Source organism: Cottoperca gobio, chromosome 3, assembly GCF_900634415.1.
Source record: "Cottoperca gobio chromosome 3, fCotGob3.1, whole genome shotgun sequence".
NCBI lineage: Eukaryota > Metazoa > Chordata > Actinopteri > Perciformes > Bovichtidae > Cottoperca > Cottoperca gobio.
This window is the reverse complement of record NC_041357.1, coordinates 6,223,628-6,245,309: the sequence shown is the minus strand read 5'-3', so window position 1 is coordinate 6,245,309 and position 21,682 is coordinate 6,223,628. Positions and strand designations below refer to the sequence as shown.

Sequence of the window (21,682 nt, the reverse complement as noted above, 5' to 3'; positions counted from 1 at the left end):
CATAACCGTAATCCCCCGGCAGTCTACAGTACTGTGTGTGTGTGTGTGTGTGTGTGTGTGTGTGTGTGTGTGTGTGTGTCTCTAAATAACTGTTATGTAATAGCATTGTAGCTGGATGTGCTTCGGTCCATCTGACATGAGCAACCCAGTGGCCCATACGGCACTTTAGGAGGATCAGGTTTTCCAAGGTGTTCAACATCAGGCAGCTTAAGTCTTATAACACCAATGCCAGATTAGTTTTACACCTTAACAGCAAATCAGGCTGATACCATAGAACAAGTAGATTGAAACTTGTACAGTGGCTGGAGGTTGTTGGTGACCTGAGTGACTAAAACTTTGCTGACGTAAACTCCACCTGTGTTGTTGTTAAAGGAGAAGAGACGATATTTGATTTGACCACTACAGTTAGAAGAGTATTAAAGGACTTTGTGTTACAGTACAGTATGTCTTTGAAAAGCACACCTGTCTCTATCAGACATCGAAGGCACTACTGTACCTGGTGCAAATAAATATGCCTTGCAAAGATATAGTCCTGCTCTGACAGTTGTGCTTCTCATAAGGAGAAAACAAGTGTACATGCTTATGTAATGTAGCTTTAATCTATAGTTACTAGCAAATAATAGATGCATTTTGACATTAGCTTTAGTTTTTATAAACTCTAAATAGCTCTGTCATCTTTTACACAGCAAATATGTGTCAGTTGTTCTTACACTGGTGGTCCAGGAGCGCTGAGGCTACAAAGTAGTGTGCCATGGAGCGGTAGTGGTTGGTTTTGACTTGCGACATGGTGGACCAGAAGAACGGGACATTGTCTTTGATTGGCGTCTGGATCATGGACTGATGGACTTGGTCGTAGATTTCTGAGACCTGGCAGGAAAAGGAGGATAGAGTTACTGAGAGAGGACATTAAAAAGCACTGATCTGGATACAATCACTACGAGAAGTGAGGAAAGAATACTGTGCCTAAATGATGTGAGGACTGTGTGTGTCTGTGCTGTTTTTTTTACCTTTGCAGCCTCCTGGGCCATTTTCATCAGGGAATAGAACTGGTTTCGGATCCCAGGCAGTGCAGTCTTCTCAAACAGGCACTCCTGAGCCTGAGCAAGCATCATCCGAATCAACATACTGAGCATGGCTGGGCTCATGTCGTAGCTGGGAGTGTGGGTGAACGTCTCCTTCAGGTGGTTCAGGATACCTGGGGAAGAACAAGACATCAGCACAGCTCCAAACCAAACTATTCAAAGGACTCTTCATTTTCTATACCTAGACTTTCCCAGCTTCTCTGGCAATCTGAACTAAAGATCATTTGGCTGGTTATCACGCCTTATGTATCATGAGAGACCTTTTTTTGGATTCATAAATTGTAATGTTTTGATCATTTTGGTTGTGTTAATGCAAATGTCATTAATTTTGACAAAAGTGTGAGTTTTTTCCCACAGAATTTCCTATTCTAAGTTTATAATAAACGGTGTAGCCAAAATACAGAAAGACAGTCAGACCCTTAAGGACAAAAATATCTCCATCTGGTTTTAAATCTAGAGCCCTGGATTCTAAAATGTAGTTTTTTTCTCATGTTTGCTCTATGGGGCAAATACATGCTATTTTCCTGCAAAATCGACTACATTATCCCAGACCTGTGAAAAAGACGATTCTCCTAGCATTTAGTATACAGAACATAACTGCATTTAGCATACAGTGGTAGTTGGTACTACGAGTAGTAGTCTGATAGTATGGTAATGGTTTGGGCAACAGTGAATATTCAAATGGTCCATTTGGAAGAGGCATAGAGTTTGCTGGTTCACAAAATAACTTCAGCATGCCGATACATGAACCTTAATTACTGATACTCTCTTACATATGTTGTAAAAGCTTCCACAAGTAGAATTAAGTGATTCCGTTTGTCAGACTACTTCTTCCTTCCCTCGGGCCGGCTGCTGTCACAGTACCCAGTGCAAGCATTGAGATCAATGTCTATGTGCTTCTTTAAAGCTGAGCCAACACACAAACTCTTCTTAAATTAGTTTTTCATGTGCAATGGAAGCAATAAGACCATGTGCATTCCAACTGAGAGCGCCTCACTCTTATTTTACAGATTAATAAACTAGCAGCAGAGAGATGTAGACAACTTAATAACAGAGTACTGCCTCGCTAGTCTTCATGTAAGGTTCTGCCATTGTTGGCTGGCTCCTCCCATCCAAAACCTCCTGTGTCCCTGGCTAAAGGGCACTGCAGCAGCCCTTCTACAGACAGCATCCCTGTCTACAGTATCACCTTCCAGCTTAGTTTATTACTGCCTCTTCATACGGGTGACACTGTTCCTCATAACAACATAATAGTTTTTACTTAGTACAAGCCTAAATTATAGACATCAAAGCATAAGCACAACCACGGCCTGTTTAGAGCTGTAATTATACTGCAATACTCTTCATACTGCCAAGTCATAATTCTATCAAGGCTGGTCTGAGCTTCCTGAAACCTCAGAGGGGTTGGGAAACCAGTCCATGTGATGGGTGCTTCTCTGGAGCTCAGCCACATGACAGGAAGCCAGAGAAACATGGAGTGCATTCATTCTCTGTCACGGAGCAGAAGTCAGAGGGTGGAGGCTGGCACGTATTTTGAAAATAAGCCTGTGTTCATACCACTGCGTTTTCTTTCTGAACAGTATGTTCCTTTTTAATGTTAAGGTAATTAGGAAGGGGAAAGGAAAGTTCTCAGTTTAGATAAACCACTACAGCTGACTATTATGTGGCCGTAGTGATGGGCTGACATACATATCAAATGTTTAAATTAAACTATTAAGAGAAGGTGTATACGTCACTGTCCGTCTGTCCTATTATTTATAATAGGAGCTCTCTGGGAACGGTTTCTGTCAATGGAAGCATTTCAGAAGCTTAGATTCTCCCATTATTTCTCGTTTTAATTACTAAAACCAGATATCACACAGGAAAACAGATCTGTTTTTAACAAATACAGATGCTGCTGGAAATTACACTATAAGGTCATTTCTAGGCTGTTTCAACTAGTTCATAACTCCTAGCTCTTCCTACCTGCAGCTTTCTGGAAGGAAGAGATGGCCTCCTCCAGGCCGACTATCGTCTGTCGGTCACTACGGGTACCGATCTGAGAGTAAAGGGCGGCCATGTTGAAGAGGATGCTGGCCTTCTCCAGGGACAGGTTCTGTTGGCACACCGGCACTCCTGTGAAGGAGTCATACCTGAAGGAAAGAGGCGTAAGCTGTCACCATTTAGTTTTCAAAGCAGGAATCAAACAATCATAAAGTACCCTATAGATGAGAAAATTATGTTAAGATAAAGCCAAAAAGGATAAAAAAGAATCTAGTAATATAGAATATCGAACGTGGTATTTGGAGTTTAGAAGAAATATTCTCTGCAGGAATTAAACCGGTAAATACAGCAAGATTAAAAGCCTGTTTGCCACAATGTGTTGTAAAAACATCTAAAGGTTGTAAGGGTTAAGCCTTTAAGCTAATCTTCTTCCTCTTCTCTATCTCGGCTGCATGAATGAATAAAGTGCATTCAGCATGAAGTCAGTAGGGGGTCAGATGCTAGTACATTTACAAGGTACATTTTGATAATTGCTCTTAAAAACGGTTAATCCTTATTATTGCAATTATTTTTATTTGGTGCGTACCAGGTGAAGAAGATGCCAGTCTGACGGGTTGGGGAGAAGAATCGGCTCTCCATCAGAGGAAGATGACTGGAGTATTTTGCTATCAGTTCCACACCGGCCTCGTTTCGACTTGGTGTTCTGCAAGCCTAAGACATGGAAGTAAAGAGATCTGATACCGTGGCAATAATGGAGAACTTCTTGTAGTAAAGAAGCACAGCGCTGTTGTCAGAGGGAAACCTATTTAAAGGATTAATTCACCCAAATCACCAAAAGAAAAAAGAAATGTATAGTGGTATGTAGCTATGTTGATAGCTTCACTCCAGTGCACTGAGGTTATCAATTGGTTTATCTACCATGAACAGGGCACATTGATACACAAGTTAGCCAAGAGGCTTTTTTCATCTGTAGTCGCTGGACTGATGTTACGAAGTCTCTCACAAATCCCAGAGACCAATATCTCAAAAGCTCAGAAAATAAAACTGAAATTACCACCTCACAGTTTTTTGACTCCGCCAACCAACGGAGTTGCAGTTTATCCATGTCTGTCCAAAATTTCATCACTTCAGAATATTATCATATTAGACGTCTGTGTGAAATTGTCCTATTGAGCATATGAATTCTTTAGTTATGGCCAAAAACGTGTCTTTTTGAGGTCACAGGGACCTTGACCTGTGACCACAAAATTCTCATCAGTTGATCCTCGAGTCAAAGTGGACGTTTGAAGAAATTCTCTTTGTGCGTTCCTGAGATATCGCTATCACAAGAATAGGATAGACCACCTGATAAAAGGTGTCGCAGAGTTATAACTGCATGTATGGCTATAGAGGATGTTATTGTGATTTGCATGAACCAACCCTTTAACTCACAAAGGATCGCATGGGCCTTTGTGTGGTAGAACATTTTATGGATGTTGAGCATATTCATTTTATTATATTATTATTACAAGAGTAATAAAAAAGCCACACATTAGAAAAGATTAACACATAATGTCAGATCAGACTATGTGTGTACGCTACCTGTCGCAGGTCCATCAGGTCAGCAATCTCATCTTCAAAACTGTTCCCGTCTTCACTGTAGTGCTCCAAGATGATGTCCTGTCAGAAACACAAACGTCTCAATACAACTTCTCTCTGGCCAGTTATTGGAGGAGTGCTCTGGGGCTTCACTGTGGGACCTTTCAGTTACAGGGCGGCTTCTCTCACAACTGATCTCCTCTGTCAACTCATCCTTAACTGTACACAGAAGTTACGTCCAACTGTGCAGTGCCAAGCAGGGCGGGTGAGAGCTGTCATACTGTCAGAGCCAGAAGTCACCTGCTCATTTAGACTGAGGCGTCATTACAGTCCGTATAAACATGCTCATCAAGTCAGAAAGTCTCACAATCCCTGCACACAAACCAGAACCGGATGCTGCGCCGTGTAAATCTACTGTCAGGACATTTACGCGAGTGTTTCCCTGTGTTGGCACATACCTGAATCGTAGCTCTGCTAGTCTCATTAACTACGCTAATCTTTTTATGATGATTTATTGTTGAATGAATAAATAAACAAATAGTGAATGTACAGGGCACAGACACTGTGACCCAAATACTTCATGAAAGGACACTTTAATTTTCCAGTAACTAAATCCTACCACCGCCTACCAATATGGGTCAAATGTGTTGCATGCAAATTAGCAGCACTTCTGGATTGGATTAAATAAAAAAGCTTTTAGGATGTTTCAGACTGTTCTTGTTGACATATAAAGCTTTGTTTAACTTATGACATGCAGGTGAGAACCAATCCTTCGACCTCTTTGGAGCTCATGAGATGTCAGTTGTTGCTTTTGAAAGCCAAATGTCAAAGTGCTATCTTAGCACGAAACCTTCAAATTATTATAAAACACACTTTAGCAAAATCACATTATTATTTGCTCTCAAACGTCATGGACGCTATATCATATTTACTTTGAGGCAAATATTGAAGTGAAAATGCCTGCATTACATCACATGGACAATTCTGAAAGTCAACTATTTATAGACATTTGCTGAATGATGTAATGAAGGGCGGTAATTCTGTACCTTGAATAGACTGGAGAAGTCGATGTCTTTTGTCTCCTTCAGACCCAGAGCAATGAGGGGGATGCTGGCTGTTTCCCTGTAAGCAAAACAGAAAGTAACGTTGTATGCTTAATATAATACATAGTGTTCACAGATATGCATTTATTTATTTGACCATATTTTGTTCTACCTCATTTATTAAGGCATCGATAAGGAGGTTGCACATTTAGTCTTGTTGTGCTTGCACAATGACAATAAAGATATTCTATTCTACATTAACAATAACTCAGTAAATGCTGACAACACACGATACAGCAGGACTTTACATACAAAAGGACAATGCAGTGCATATCTTAATGTAAGTATAATGGACGCATGGCCAAACAGAAAAGCACTGATACATTAAAAGGTTAATGCTGAAGAAAAACAGGCTCTAAGGTGTGGTGCAAGATATGAAGCAACAATAGACTCCCTTTGACAACAGACCAAGCCTTGTTAGGGATATCAGATTATTAGTAAATAATGTACAGTGCCAGGATCACACCAGCGACAGCTTTGTTACTTGAGAAAGTTTACACTCAAGTCTGATCTTCATAGAGGGGAAGTCAGGATTAGACAGATGGTGCTGTATGAGGATTTAAAGGTGAATGGGGCCCCCACGTCTCCTCGTATTGTTAAGCCTCACATCTCTCTGTTGATAAATCATTCTGGAGTTGCAGCCCTGCTTAAGTAACACTAACAAATCTTTCTTCTATCCTTCGTCAAAGCAGGCTCTTTAACTTCTTTTACTTCAACCCAGTAAAAAGTAAACAGAGGCTGCCATAAAACAGCAGGTTCACCTTCCCGTCTGGTCTCAGCTGTAGCTATAAAGCTCTAGAGTTTTTCTGGTTGTATGAACCTGGAGGTCCTTGCTACTGACAGATGGAAAGCCGGTTCAGCTTGTTATCAGAGCTGAGAAATATAACCTGACACATACCGGCTGATGATCAGACAGCCTCTATGGAAAACAAAACCCTCCCCCTAATTAAAGCAGGAGAATGAGGCGTTATGAAATAAATGGCCCTTTTTAAAAAACAAACTTGGGTTGTGACTGGATTTAAGAGGCACTCGATTATTAAAAAGCAACTTCCAAAGAGGGCAACGGTACCACAGTGCTGTTTTCCCAAAGCTGTTTTAATCAGAGTGCTTTCTATCAAAGGGCTCAGACATTTGGTACAGTTTTTTCACGGCACAAGACGTCAAAACCACAGGGTTCGGAAAAACAACTCCTCACACTCATTCATCACTTGATGATAAGGCAGCATTCCTCTGGCATACTGGCTCTGTGAATCACAGAAAACCTCATTCATCAGTAACACTGACGGAGCAAGATAGAGGCTGCAGTGTAATCCATTAGTACTTGAAGATGAGATCACTCTGGGCTTTTCTCTGGTTTGGCAGAGGGAGGTGTGTGGGGGTGGGGATATCTGTTCTGCAGGAAATCTGAAATGTTAAAAGCCTCTCAGAAGCTCACTCCCCCCTCCCTGCACACGCACACGCGCACACATTGTTCAAGTGCCAGTGTGCAAGACATGGAACAGATGACCATTGCAATAGCAGTCAAGCGACGCTCTGGTTTTAGCTACAGAGAGCCCAGCCCAACTTAAGCACTTTACTAAATATCAAAACCATGCTGGGTCACACATTCAGCTCATACATACAGTAACAATCTTTTAGTTTTCTTACACTGTATACTGATATGTTATAGCTATACCTATAGCCAGCAATACTGGCTTCTTTGTCTCCTATAAGAAGCCAGGTTCCCATCCAAGTGTAACACCCATTTTAACTGATTATTCATCGGTTCATGGAGGTAAGAAGTGTGTGGTGCCAATTCTCCAGTCTGAAAATCATATGCTATACCATTGCAGAAGAAGAGGGATCAACAAGATGACGTAAATAAAAGAGCGCCAGTTGAACCTCAAACGGTGAAAAGCAATATAGGAAACTTGATGGAAATATGAAAGTTCTGTTTGTGTTAATGTGAGGAGGCTTACATCAGAGCTGTGTGGATTGATTCAGTTAGCCACAGGTTGAGTCTGTTTTAAAGGAAAAGTTACACATCTTGCGAAGTACAATTATCTGCTTTCTTGCCCATAGAAACATGAACACATCTACACCCTTCTCATGTCTTTCAATAGAAATATGGAGCTAGAGCCAGAAGACTGTTAGCTTAGATTAGCATAAAGACTGAAAGCAGTGGGAAACTAGTCTGTGAGAGCGTCTCGTCTCTCAAACGTAATCTCAGATAATAACAAGCACAAATTATTCTTTCCACGCCATCTCAGCAGGGTAGAAAAGTTAACGCCGCATCCTGCAGTGCTGATATCTTTATCTTTTCATTTGTCATCACTTTTTACACATTACACAGAGGGACTGAGGAAACATTTACTACATCACAAATCTGAGAGCACGTAACATTTTGGTACTGTGAGTGACACTGAAGGATTATCCCACTCATAGATGCATGTAGCATAATGTTCAACAAAGTGCTAATGAATAAGAATTAGTGATAAGATTGTCAAGAATACAGTTAGTAGCTGCTATGTTTTCCAACGGGTGGTTCAAGGAGGTCACTAACATTATGTACAGCACGTGCACTGCACCAGTCACATACATGTGCTTTCTGTTATGCATTACCTCATGACAGAACTAGCTGACTCTGGTCTGAATAAGAAATAACCTCAGAGGACGGTGAACTGGTAGGAAAATAAGTTTTTTGTTTCCGTGCATAAGACGGAGGTTGTATTTCAGGCTGAGGGTAGGAGACTAACTCTCCATTGTGGCTGTACAGCGTCATCCCACCTGCTCAGACTCTCAACATATCCAATATTCCTGTGTGCTTGTTACCTGTACACCTGTGTGTATGGCCTTTTTGTAGATCTGGTAATGTGACTGTGATGATGTGAACACTTTGGACTTTGCACGCATATAGTTTTCTTTTAAAACAGACACACAATGGTGGACAGATGATGGCAGTTTCCCAGCATGCCCATTGTCTGTGGATGGAGCAGGTGTTCCCATACTCGAGTCAGTCTGATCCCATGTGACAGAGAACACTTGGGCCTTCATATTGTACCGAGAGGCAGCTGTTGAATTTTGAGGACTAATTATGATTTAGTACTAAATGTCTTTTTTGTAGCTGGTATTCAAAGTCCAATAACAGAAAGTTGTTTCTTGTTTTCTTTGAGCAGGACACCTAACCCTTTACAGCTCACACATTGTAAGCATCTGTGTGTAGCAACATCACTGGGGCACCAAATACATTCAAAATAATAGTATTACTATGGGTGTTTTTTGTTTTGTATATGTATTCATATGTTTGAATCAGGGAGAGTCTTATATGTGTGCATAATGTGGCAAATGTGTAAAATCAATGAAAATACATTTCCAAAAAAACAAACGGGTTAAAGCCTCCTGGTACTTACAGCACAGAGGCCTTCTAAGCTAAACAAACCAACCTGGGTGTGCCAATGAAAGTTGTTTTTTAGGGTTTTATAACATCATCTGCAGATTTAGATCAGAATTAAAAGAAACCCCTAACTAGGTCTGGAGCTCATTAAAAATCCATAATAAGTGTTTTTTAGAATGACAAAAACAGCCTGATAGTAGCAGCTTGGTGCTTTGGAAAAAACATGCAAGATTTTTGTCAATGGCCCTTAGAACTGTTACCATAGTTACCACCATACAACACCCCATCACCCACAATCCCCCTACCTCTGTACTCTGTTGTGACTTGTTGTTATGGGCAACATGGCATCCTCTACAGAAGAGTGTGTGTGTGTGTGTGTGTGTGTGTGTTGTACAGTATTGATTATATGCATCATATGTGAATTTGTATAGTGTATGTGGAACACCCATGCCTTTGGTGTATATGTATATGCATTTTTGTTTTACCTAATGTGCACCTGTGTAAATGTATAGTGCAGGTTCAGTGTGTGTGTGTGTGTGTGTATGTGTGTGTGTGTGTGTCAGGGCAGATGGTTCATGGAGGTCTTAAGTGTACTTAATAAGAGCCTTTCAATCATCAAGTTTTGTATAAACAATACTATCTGATACTTAGAATGCTATGAATAAAAGGCCGTTGCTATGGACAGACTTCTGATCTCCAAACACAGCGGAAGCAGAAGCGATACAATTATTTTCAAACAAATGAAATCACTCTCAAATTAATATTTTTGTCAAATTATTGATTTCTTGAGGAGGTAGTTGTGTAATAAGCAGGATAATGACAGGTTTGGGTGAGATTCTCTCTGTATATTATCCCTTACAGAGGTGATAAGGGGAGACCGTGAGGCTGGATATGGGTTAGAGGTCTTGTGTTTTTCTTCAGTATGTAGGCAAGAACATTTGATGGTGAAGTTGTACAAAGAATATTATTATAAATCATTATTATTTTTATTTATTCATTAAAAAATAAGTGTTTTTCCTGTGTCTTTTGACATGTTTGTTTATATGAAAAGGAAGCTTGATAATACCATGTTTTGATATCTTTGACGATTACGCTTCACAGTAAAAACATTTGAAACATCAAGTGTAATATGTTATACGTATAGTGGGAAACCTTTATTTCCTTCAGATCATCATTTAAGTGCTGTCCTAGGTCTTAGGTTTGCTAGCGAGCTATTTAGTTGTTTTTTTATGGCATAGACAGATGCCAATTTCCATATCAATGTCATAAAGTCCTTTGTGTCTTACTAAAGGTTACTTGGCACGTGACTGAGACAACGCGTGCATCCTCATGACATACAGTATATACTGCATTTTCGTCCACACCCCATAAACTTGGCTTGACTTTGAAGAAAGAAAACACCAGAACCTATCGCTGTCACACACTCCCATACACACCCAATCATCAGACCGACGGAGGGAAGCATTGAACTCCATGCTCATCTTAGTTTGCATACAAGCTCAGCTCACAGCTTCCTTGTTGCGTTGTGACTCACAAAACAGCCGGTTCAGTTAAACAACAACAACAAACTCTTCCACTTTGTCTTCATGTTTTTCTACATGTCTTGCTCTTCCCCCATACACCCATTTTCTCTGCTCCTCTGTCATCGTGTGTCTTTCATCTGAAAGATTGCATGATGCCTTAACCACAGCGCTTCAGAGCCAGGGCAGTCTCTTGTTGACTGCCAGTCAACACTGTGTCGGTGTTCTTCTACTTCTGTATGAATAGCAGTCTGAGGTTTAGATCTCCAGATAGAGGACTTGTTTGCATACTGATATCACTTTGAACAGCCCTCCCACTGCAAGTTAACACGCAAAGTATTTCAGAGCCTCATTACAGGCAGTTAGCATGAAAGTAAACCTTTAATTAATCGGGAAAATGTACGTACGTAATTACATTCTATTGCCTGCGGGTGCACTGCTACTGACAATCAAACCGCATTCTTTTGCATGTCAATGTTGTACCAACAGCACAAAATAGCTGTGTGGCAAACACAGTATACACAATAGAAGTTGCGGCGTAACAAGATCTTACTTTATGGTTTCATTTTATGTCCATTTTACAAATTCCCTAAACGAGCCTGTATGGCAGGTGTAAGCATTTTGCGCTGCCACAACTTCACACTTCCTCCTTTTTCTGATTTTTGTAGGATAATGCTCGACAGTTAGAAGTGACATATTGCATTAGCTGTGGCATTAGTACAATCAGGAGTAATTGGACTTACTGGGTGTTCTGGTAGACCTCCACTGAGCTGTTGAGTCCTTCCAGCTGTCCCATCAGCAGCTGCAGGTTGGAGTTAACATAGCTCAGCTCCAACAGAACCATCTCTTTAACCTTGTTGTTAGATGTAGCCCTGCACATGGGGAAGATTGGAGAGAAATAAAATATTAAAAGACATAAAAATTGAGAGAAAAAGTCATAAAAACATTAAAACGGAAGAGAAGAAATATTAGCCTTGTTATTAACCACTTTGACGTAGCCAAACTTTCCTGCAGCTGATTATTAAAAGGCGAGTGCCTCCCCTGGTATTCTGGACCACAGACCTGCGTCACTGTGCCCTGCTGTGCATTTACTAACCGCTCATTCCCATGGGAAAATCATTGTATTAAATCAAAATTCTTAGTCGATTTAATCGACATGTTTGTCAGATCGTGTACACGGGGTGTACGTGTGTGTGTGTGTGCGTGTGTGTGTGTGTGTGTGTGTTTGCACAAGGGGTTAAGGGCTCACTGCACAGCAGAGATAAGGTTGTATTATTACATGCAAGTGTGTATATTAGCATACAAAGACAAAGTGGATGGATCCTTTGTAAAGCACAATTTATAATGCATTGTCAGTATGTGACAATGCAAACTGCAATTTACATGCATCCATGGTGATAAAAGGTAACACACACATCAGTGTTCTCACGTTAACCTTATCTCTTGTTTTACAGTGAACACATTCTGTCGTAACTAATGGGAGACATTACCCAAACACACGTGCACGCCCCCAAACCAAACTCCAGTCTACAGATGTTTCACTGTCCCTGTCACCTGATCTCTCTCTCTACCCTGTAATTACAGAGGATGTGACAAATTTGAGAAAGAAAAAAAAATCAGTCAAGCTGAAGGTTAAAGAGCTGAAATGAAAAAAAACTAGGTTTAACCAATAAGTGGTTTACTTCAATTTCAACATTTTCACATAAGATGTTCCAAAAGTTACAACTTTAAAAACTAAACCCTATAATGTTACCTTACATACAGTATAATGGAGCATGTCTCAACCCTTTTTAGCATTTCACTGCAAGCATATGCATCATCCAATAGTTTGCCCTTTAAGAAGGGGTTCACTCTGCTCTTCGGTCTCTATTCATGCTCTTAAATTACTGACTGTAGTTTTACTCTCCGTACAACATACTGGAACATAACAGGGAAGTCAGTCGCTGCTAAGCATCACTTCCTTTTGGCCTGCTGAGGGTTTTCTGAGGAGGTTTGGCCTGGGGAATCCATCAGGGTGGAGGAGGTGGAGGTGCTGTGGTTTGGACAGAATAGATGGCAGCTCACCAGCCCAGAGGCTGTTATTAATATCTCATTAATATCTAATATCATCCCACAGAGCGTGGGAATGGGACTGTAAACCAGCAAGTGTGGTTTCACTGAAGTTTCCCCATCTTTTCTGGAAAAGTTGTTTTTATGTTTTTGGCAGATTGACAGTTAGTTGTACTCATTATTAGTTACAACAAAGTTGTATATTGTCTTCTGTGGCTCTGAGGGAGATTTCTAAAGTTTGAAAAACACCTAAAACGCTCAGTAAAGACTCTATTGGGTTACATTATAGGAAATGTAGGATCCAAGGCTTTTGGAGCTTGACCAATACTATAGCTTGGCCTCTGCGGCTTCAATTTTGAACATTCATAGTTTTGTCCAGCTAACTTTATGGAAGTGCAATACTAAAATCTATTTAAATGTGTAATACTCATTTAAAGCACTACATATGGGTGATGATGGTTGCAGTTTTGTTTTTGTTGTATCCCTGTCAGTCTTTTTCTCTCTCTCATCACTGTTAAGAGCAGTGAGAGAAGAGGAGAAGAATAGAGGAGAAGAAGAGAAGAAGAGAAGAATAGAGAAGAGAAGAGAAGAATAGAGAAGAAGAGAAGAGAAGAGAAGAATAGAGGAGAAGAAGAGAAGAGAAGAGAAGAGAAGATAGAGGAGAAGAAGAGAAGAGAAGAGAAGAATAGAGGAGAAGAAGAGAAGAGAAGAGAAGAGAAGAAGAGGAGAAGAAGAGAAGAGAACTGGTCTGACCAGACTGACTCCACCTGTTGATAGACACAGGAATGCAGAACAAGAGAAAAGGAGAAAGAAAGTGAGGTTGGGGAATTGACGGCACCAAATGAGGGAAAAAAGCAAAACAAAAACACAGTGTCCTCAATAAAAACAAGGCTTTTGGTTCTACATGGGCAATAATGACTAACTGTGCTGCCATTTTGTAATATTCTTTCTTAAAGTGAGTGGTACATTGGCACAAGACTATATGAAATATTTGGTTTATTGATGCAAATCTGTTTTTGACATGACAATCCAGGTGTATGTCCAAATAGGTAGGATAACCATGGTAACCCTGTTATCCACACACAGATCACAGGTATGCACTACAGTCAGACTGCATGTGATTTAAGAGCAAAGAAATAAAGCTAAGAGCATACCTGCATCTCAAAAATGCACCCAGGCTGTTCTCTGGGCTGCAGCTGGTAAGGACACTTTCTCTCTCACACACACCACCCCCCCCCCCCCCCCCCCCCCCATTTGCCGCTGGCCTTGGCTGGCAGACTATGTGAAGTACTAGAGGAATGTGGGGGGCTTCTGAGGCTGACAGTAGGCTTAGACAGGACACACACACACACACACACACACACACACACACACACACACACACACACACCCTAATGCAGTCCAATACAGTGAGTCTGCAATAAACAGCACTTTGTTTTTAAGCTTATAGTTTTCCATTTCTGCTTACACTTTGAGAGCTGTTGATTCAACTTGGTAACGTAGTTTTCCCACAGGGCTTCCTGTAGATTTCATACAATTAACTACAATAAAAAGTCATAATAACATGACTTGCGGCTCCAGATGTTTTCTAACTCCTAATTTAAACATTTAAAAAGTGTTCAGAGAAACACATCATCCACCTGTCACAGCTTTGTAATGAAATAATCACCTTCATGAGACTTCATTTGAGGAAATGTGTGGAAGAAAGTGGAAAATTGATGAAGTTTTAAATTTGATTTATGGTTTGAATTTTTATCTCAAATGGAAAACAACACGCCATGTTCTCTATGTTCGAAAGTGCTAATTCCGTTGAAAAGCAATAACATTTGCTCATTTAAAATAATCAGGGTTGATCATCTGAGGGTCTTTTGCACAAATGTAAAAAACATTCATATGTTTGTCTTTCATTTTATAAGTTATATGATCGCCCTATACCCAGAAAATCAGTTGTCCCCAGACAATCTATAAATAAATATATATATATATATATATATATATATATATATATATATATATATATATATATATATATATATATATATATATATATATATATATATATATATATATATATATATATATATATATATATATATATATATATATATATATATATATATATATATATATATATATATATATATATATATATATATATATATATAAAATGAAAGAGTAGAGTCCAATATTTCTTTAAAACTAAAAGCAATGAATGTTCAAATATATTCACTTTATTTTATGGTTTCTCAAAATGTGTCCAAGGTTTTTGTCAACACCGTCAAATATTCATAAAAAAAGCAATAAAATCAGGCGACCACATGATGACCTGTTCTCCTGAGGACTCGCTGCCCACCTCCACATCTGCTAAATGCTACAAGAGCATTCAGACTCCTGTAAGTTTGATATTTTTTCAAGAATGTTTACATATTTATTGATGTTGCTACTGTCACAACCATGATGTGTCAACACTGTCTCTTTTGTATAGAAATAATTACTTTATATTATGACATAAATGTATACATATATACATGTATGCATTTGAAGTAAAGACAAGAGGCAGCTAGCAACAGAGAAAACAAGATGGCTGCTGTATACAACTCGTGCATCACATGTCAAAAAGTGAGTTTTTGTCACCACCGTCAGGTTTCTGTCTTATTCTTATTTAAAACATTGCAGTTGTACTGTAGTTTTTAATCTTGCTGTTCTCCATTGTTAATACCGTCAGATGGAACTTTCTTTGTTTTAAATGAAGACGACTACAATATGTTTGTCCAATGCAGTTGATGTATTGGAAGTAAATGTATATTTGAAATCAAAAATGTGATTTTTTTTATGTCCACAATTATTATTTTGTATATTTAATGCTAATGATGAAAGTTGCATGATACTAAGCAATGACAGGAAAAACACATCATTTATGAAAAAATGACATAATCAGGAGGTTGCCCAGAAATATTGCTCAATTGCTGAGGCCTTGTTCTATAAACACATACGTTTAGAATTCTTAACAATAAATCTTTTATTTAGTTTTTAAACCTGTTTTATCTGAATTCTCAAGAATCAGTGCTATATTGTAAAAATCTGAAAAGATGGATAATTCTGTAAAATAAAGCTCATTAGAGGAAATTAAAACTTCTGTCTACAGTTTACACAGGTCAGCACTAGGAGATAAAACACGGGGGGGTCTGTATGTTACAAAGTATTTATGAGAGTCACCTGTTGTTCTATATCCCAAGCTGAAGCATTTGCCTTAAAGGCTACAGAAGACAGTAACAACAATCATTCAAGAGGTACACGCTGCACTGTTGGTCAAGTGCCCTTAAACATTCTGTAGATACTGTGCAAACATGCATATCATTTTGTGACTGGTGGAGCAGAGCTCCAGCTTGGCTTGAAGCTGCCTGTCCGTGGTAAAAAATAAAGAAATACATTTGTTCTGTCCAATGAAAATATATCAGAAACCAAGCCTATATTTTGTTTTAACAGGTGACTGTATATCATGATATGTATTTATGAAAAGACAAGAATTTAATGTAAAAAGGCCTAAATGTATGAAGAAAAGCAGGGAACAGCATTAAGAACACAGTGAACTTCCTCATTTTTCTCTGTTGCATTGTACCTGCGGAGAAATCTGATCTTAGATTTGGCTATTCAATCCTACACGAACAGGTAATTCAGCAGGAAAGAGACATTTCTCTAAGCATTTTTTAAATCCCAGAGAAAGGAGTCTGAGAGCTGTTGACTGCGTCACATCTTCCTCACTACACACGCACACAACAGAAACTCTTCTTCTAGTCACAGAAGAAAAAGTATTTTCTGTACGGAACAAAATGTAGCAAGTGGACAACAAGTGCAACATGACAAAGATGTTTACACTTATTCTGAGGTTTTTTCTAAACCACACATCACAACAGCGCTTTGTTTTCATGGTACATGGAATGCTCCTTTTCAAGATTGTTACCTAATATCATCTACCCGCTCTTTGTTGTTAAGTCTCACTGAGAATCAACTGATGACAGAAGAATGACAACATGAAGACAAACTTGTTCCAAAATCAACAGACCAGCTGGAGTTTACTAGAGGCCACATTTACATTACTGACCAGCAATACGGACAGATGAATAATAAAGTATGAATGGCGTAAGCACAGAGAGAGAGAAACTTTCTCATATGTCATGAATGCAAATGAATAACTAAGTTTAGACCACTCTGCACTTCACACTGAAATAATCCACATTGTAGAGAATGATAAATTAAGCAGACACATATGCATGTATCATCAGACACACGTTTAGTCCTTACTTGAGCAGGTTCTCAGCTCCGGCCCTCATCCTCATCTGTTTGATGATCTGCTGGTTCAGACTGGCTCGTTTATTCTGCAGTTTGCTTCGTCCAGTCGCAGCGAACGGGTTACAACCCTAAGACAAGGAGATGAGGGAACCAACATGTCAGCAGAAGATAATATCTTGTGTAAATACGTTTTTCTTTTAACTGCATGGGCATCAAGAAAAATGTACCTACTGCAACAACAACAAAATTAGGAATATTTATTTTATGCTGCAATGATTTGGTTAATAACATCAGAAATCCTCAATTTCCTTTAATCCATGAAAACTCTGTTTTTTCTTTATCTATATGTATTAATACCAGGAAGTCCCAAGCATTATTTTCCATAGAAGATTGAAGAGCTGCAACAATTGGTCAATTGACAGAAAAATACTTTTTTTACTACTAACACTATTTTGATAATTGATAAAGTCTTAAAGTAATTTTTTATGCAATGATGATGTAATGCTGTTTCTCTGTTATCAAATCAAAGTGAATATCTTTGGGTTTTGGACTGACAAAACAAGACATTTTAGCAACAAGATTTATCGATTAATCGATAATGAAAATAATGGTTAGATTGTTGCATGAACAGTGATGGAACAAGGGTCTGTGTTCTTGATCAGAGCATTCAGAAAAAGCTTTTGTTTAAATTAGAAGAAACTGACACAGGTTTGTTCTCAAATCTTTCACCCAGATACATCTACTCACTATATGTTAATTGGACTAATGGAAATATTTTGTCAACATGATGTCGGATGTCAAAAAGAATTCTAGATTTAAAATGAATTGATGTGAATGTTTACTTTATCTTTACTCGCTGTTGTAACGGTAAGAATAAACCCAAGGGTGGTGTGGATGGAGCGGCATCTTGTTACACTGTGCTCAACTCAAACACTTCATGCTCTCACTCTCTGGTTTACACGTAGCGGCCTCTATGTGGCTGTGCTTTGTGTCCTTGTCCCTATCACAATCACAAGTGTCCCAGCCTTACTAAATCAACAGGCTGTCACTCACACCAGCACAGATACACTGGCCTGACATTCATACTGACTGACTCACAGCAGAGGTGTGGTCTGTGCGTTACTTCAAATGGCAGTGAACAGCATGATGCACAGATACCTGTCAGCTCAGTAAAACCAGTTAGTTTACAGTCCACAACTGAGGAATCATTAACATTGTATCTATTTATCTGACTAAGTCTGAGGTTAGAAGCACAATGAGCTTCAGTTTCCAAATTAGCAACAGCAAGGTAAAGAGTCAGAAGTCAACATCAATATACGTAACAATATTCCTGTTAGCGAGGAATGGCCATAGATGACACAGAATCAAAGAGTACATTTAAATGTTCATTTTTAAGATTTCTTTTAAATCAGCCTTTCACCTGACATCAGACGTTCCCGCTGATCCCCACCGCACTAGTGATGAGACAAGGATACAATCTCTAACTGGCTTCCCACATATATATATAGACACCAGAAGTATACAGATTGATTCTTATAAATGTTTGTCATAAAAAACACACTTTGTTTTGCTTCTCACGTGATCGGCAACATGTGTGCACATTAAGACCTATTGTAACAACTGGAAGATAATTGCAGTGACAAAAACAATGTCGTCATTTCTCACTATATTTAAATCTACTTAAAAATATCTACAAAACAACATACAGGATTCGTCAACTATTGATATGGGGGTGCTCCTGGCAGCCAAATGGTTAGAGGTGCATACCACATAACTGCAACATCCTACGTTTTGATCCAGCTGAGGACCTTTATTGCATTTCATTTCCCCGTCTCTCCTGTTGTTTCCTGTCTGACTCTACACTGTCAACTGTCCAATGAAAAAGAATGTTTTTATATAACAAAACAATTGCTGATAGTTGTGAGTGAGTGTTTTGCCCCTACATCAGCTGTCACATCTTTTACACTTACATCCGAGTCCTGCTGCTCGTCTAGAAATCTCCTGTAAAAGACTAACTAGCGACAGTGTCCTTCTCAAGTACAAATGTCAACATCTCAGGTCAAATAGTTGCAACATGAGTCACATTAAATCTGAATTTTGTTCCTACAACCACCTCACTGTAGTCACTTGGGTGTTCCTGTACAAACACTTCAGTGACCTGAGAGTGTAATGATTAACCATTTACACAAATGAGAGCCTTGTTGATTACACAATAGAGCCGTATCGAGGCTGCCGGGGGGGCGTGTCCCAGCCGGATGCAGCAGCAGCTATTCTTAGAATGACAGCAGGGCGAGGCCTTTAGCGTACGTCTGGAGAGGGCGTGGACTTATAGTATGTTGTCACGGCAATCATTAAATTAGAAACTGAGGTGTATGTTTGTGTTAAAGAACAAGGGAGTGGCTATTGATTGATAGTAACCATATCAGTATGTTCCGTTTCCATTTTTTATATGCAGCACACTATGAAACTTCAACCCATGCATTCCAAAGTGATGATCCTGATTCCACGTGGCAACGCCACTCTTTTCAGTGACCATTAGGTCGTGTTTCATCAGCAAGAATTACAATAAGGCTAGTCCGTAAAACTACTTCTGGTAAACTGATTATACATTATGAATTTTGTGTTTTGGATTCTCTTGGACATTGTTTTACTACTTTGTCTCCAGCTTGTCTGTCTGCTTGAAAAAAGTAATCCTTCATAGAGCTAGGCCACGATCACGATAATTACGTTATCGCACAATATATGGACATGAAATTGATCATTTTTATGTCATCAACTTATTGTACAATATATGGAGGACTGTGATTTTTGCTGACCTAGATATTGCCAGTTGTGTTTTCATTTGGCAAACATGATGCCTGAATAAATAGCAGGGTTTTCCCTAATGTTATGAGACTTAGACATTGCGCAGACATTGAACATTTTTGTTAACAGAGCCAGAGTCCATTTAGTTAATTTTTTTGGTTGTATGGTTTCATTTATTATTCCATTTAAAAAAACATTTTTTTTCCAATTTCAATGTCTGAATATTCTTCAGAATTAAAAGTTTATTGCTCTTTGAAAGGTGTATTTGCAATATTATGCTATTATGTTATAATTATGTCAGTGGCATAAAATGGTCTTAAAACGACAATAATAATGTTTATCGCAATTATTTCTTAGACAATATATCATCCAACAAAAGTAGTTTTTTGACAGGCCTTCATGGAGCTCAACTGTCAAGTGACACATGGAATTGAACCACTAGCTCTGGCTATGCTACTGCCTTGCCTAACCCACTGAACCACTCACTACTCCCTGGCAAACCCAAACAGTACAGCCTTTCTCTCTAACACAAAGACAGTCCTGTCTGTTATCATTTCCATCAAACAGCCAATCATTCTGCTGTTGTATAACCGGGGCTTCATAAAGAACATGTAGAGCAATGGTTCATGGGATACTTGCTTTATAAGACTGGCAATCGGCCAAGCAGAGTCTACAACCCCTATCCACTTTTGGCAGAAATAATGGACGCACAATTGCTTGTTCACCCTGTAAATACTCATATCATATCAATATTCACACCACTTCATGATGACGTGAATGTCAAGCTTAATTCATGTATGTTCCCAAATTGACTTCATACATTGAATCTACTCCAATTACTGAGGTGGCGCTTTGACAGATTGCTCAAAATTAAATGCAGGCGGACCTCATGATTTAGGCTTACCTTATTTAAGATTGTTTTCACTAAAATAATGTGTATTCTATCAGTAATGCAATAAAAAAACTATCTCTTTCTTAACGGTCTTTTAAATTTAAAGATGATTGGGATAATAGCGTGAATCGCATTTACTTTACTTTGGATAATCATGACGTGAAGTTTTCATATCTTTCCATGCCTATAGCTGAATCTCTCATTTGTCTTTTTCCAAAACAAAACCTGCTAAGGGAATCTAAGTGTGTTTCCAAGTTGAGGGAGCTTGTCTGGTTTCTGAACCAGGACACATGTTGTCAATTTGTGTCTGTGGTCTGGCTGAAGGACGGCCTCGGGCCAGATGCTACGTCAATGCTCTCGTTGGCCGAGGAGGATAAGGAGACGAATCATGCCGAGTCGGCTTTTTGTTCTACCATCTTTCCATCCTGCAGCCTACCAGTCGGACCTCAGCCAGCTGGAGGTGAAACAGTGGACGGCTGGGAAGGCAGCCCTGAACCACAACAGCTCCCCGGAGCATCGGCCTTGTAAATCATTAAACCCATTTTCACCCATGAGAAAGTGGGGCACAGAAAATGGGAGCAAAGATCATCTTTGGCTCCACTTGGTTAACATTTAACCAAAAAGTTTTCAAATTGCAAATCTCTTTAACATGACAAAATGAAAACTCATTGCTTCGTGGTTTCAGTGAAGTGCAGGCCTTCTTAGACTGAGAAGGGTCTCTGCAATGAGAGTAAAGACTCCTGAGTGTTCAACACTGAGAAATACAGAGGAAATGAAAATGAAAATGTAGAGAGAATGAAGGAGAAAGTAAGATGAGTTAAGTTCTAAAATGTGTGCTACAGTAGTAAAGGAAACAGTTTGTGATTGAGGTATTAGGCTCCATATTCTCCCATCATGTCCTGTGGCAGTGCCAGACTCTGGCTCCCACTGACCTTTATATAGACACAGGAAGTGCAGCACAGGGCCTAAATCCAGACAGCGTTCAGAGGGGGATTCGGGGGATTGAA

At 39.2% G+C, this 21,682-nt stretch overlaps 1 protein-coding gene across 1 annotated transcript in view; it reads right to left on the bottom strand.

Moving 5' to 3' along the window:
* Positions 1-21,682, bottom strand: part of rhpn2 (rhophilin, Rho GTPase binding protein 2) — a 31,869-nt gene that overhangs the window by 8,744 nt on the left and 1,443 nt on the right. Inside the window, exons 2-9 of the mRNA XM_029428582.1 lie at positions 16,991-17,106; positions 11,383-11,511; positions 5,690-5,765; positions 4,647-4,724; positions 3,652-3,776; positions 3,048-3,214; positions 1,008-1,195; positions 711-867 (exon numbers count right to left, since the gene is read on the bottom strand). Of these exons, the coding sequence (XP_029284442.1) occupies positions 711-867; positions 1,008-1,195; positions 3,048-3,214; positions 3,652-3,776; positions 4,647-4,724; positions 5,690-5,765; positions 11,383-11,511; positions 16,991-17,106 (1,036 nt within the window). The remainder of the gene's footprint in view (positions 1-710; positions 868-1,007; positions 1,196-3,047; positions 3,215-3,651; positions 3,777-4,646; positions 4,725-5,689; positions 5,766-11,382; positions 11,512-16,990; positions 17,107-21,682) is intronic.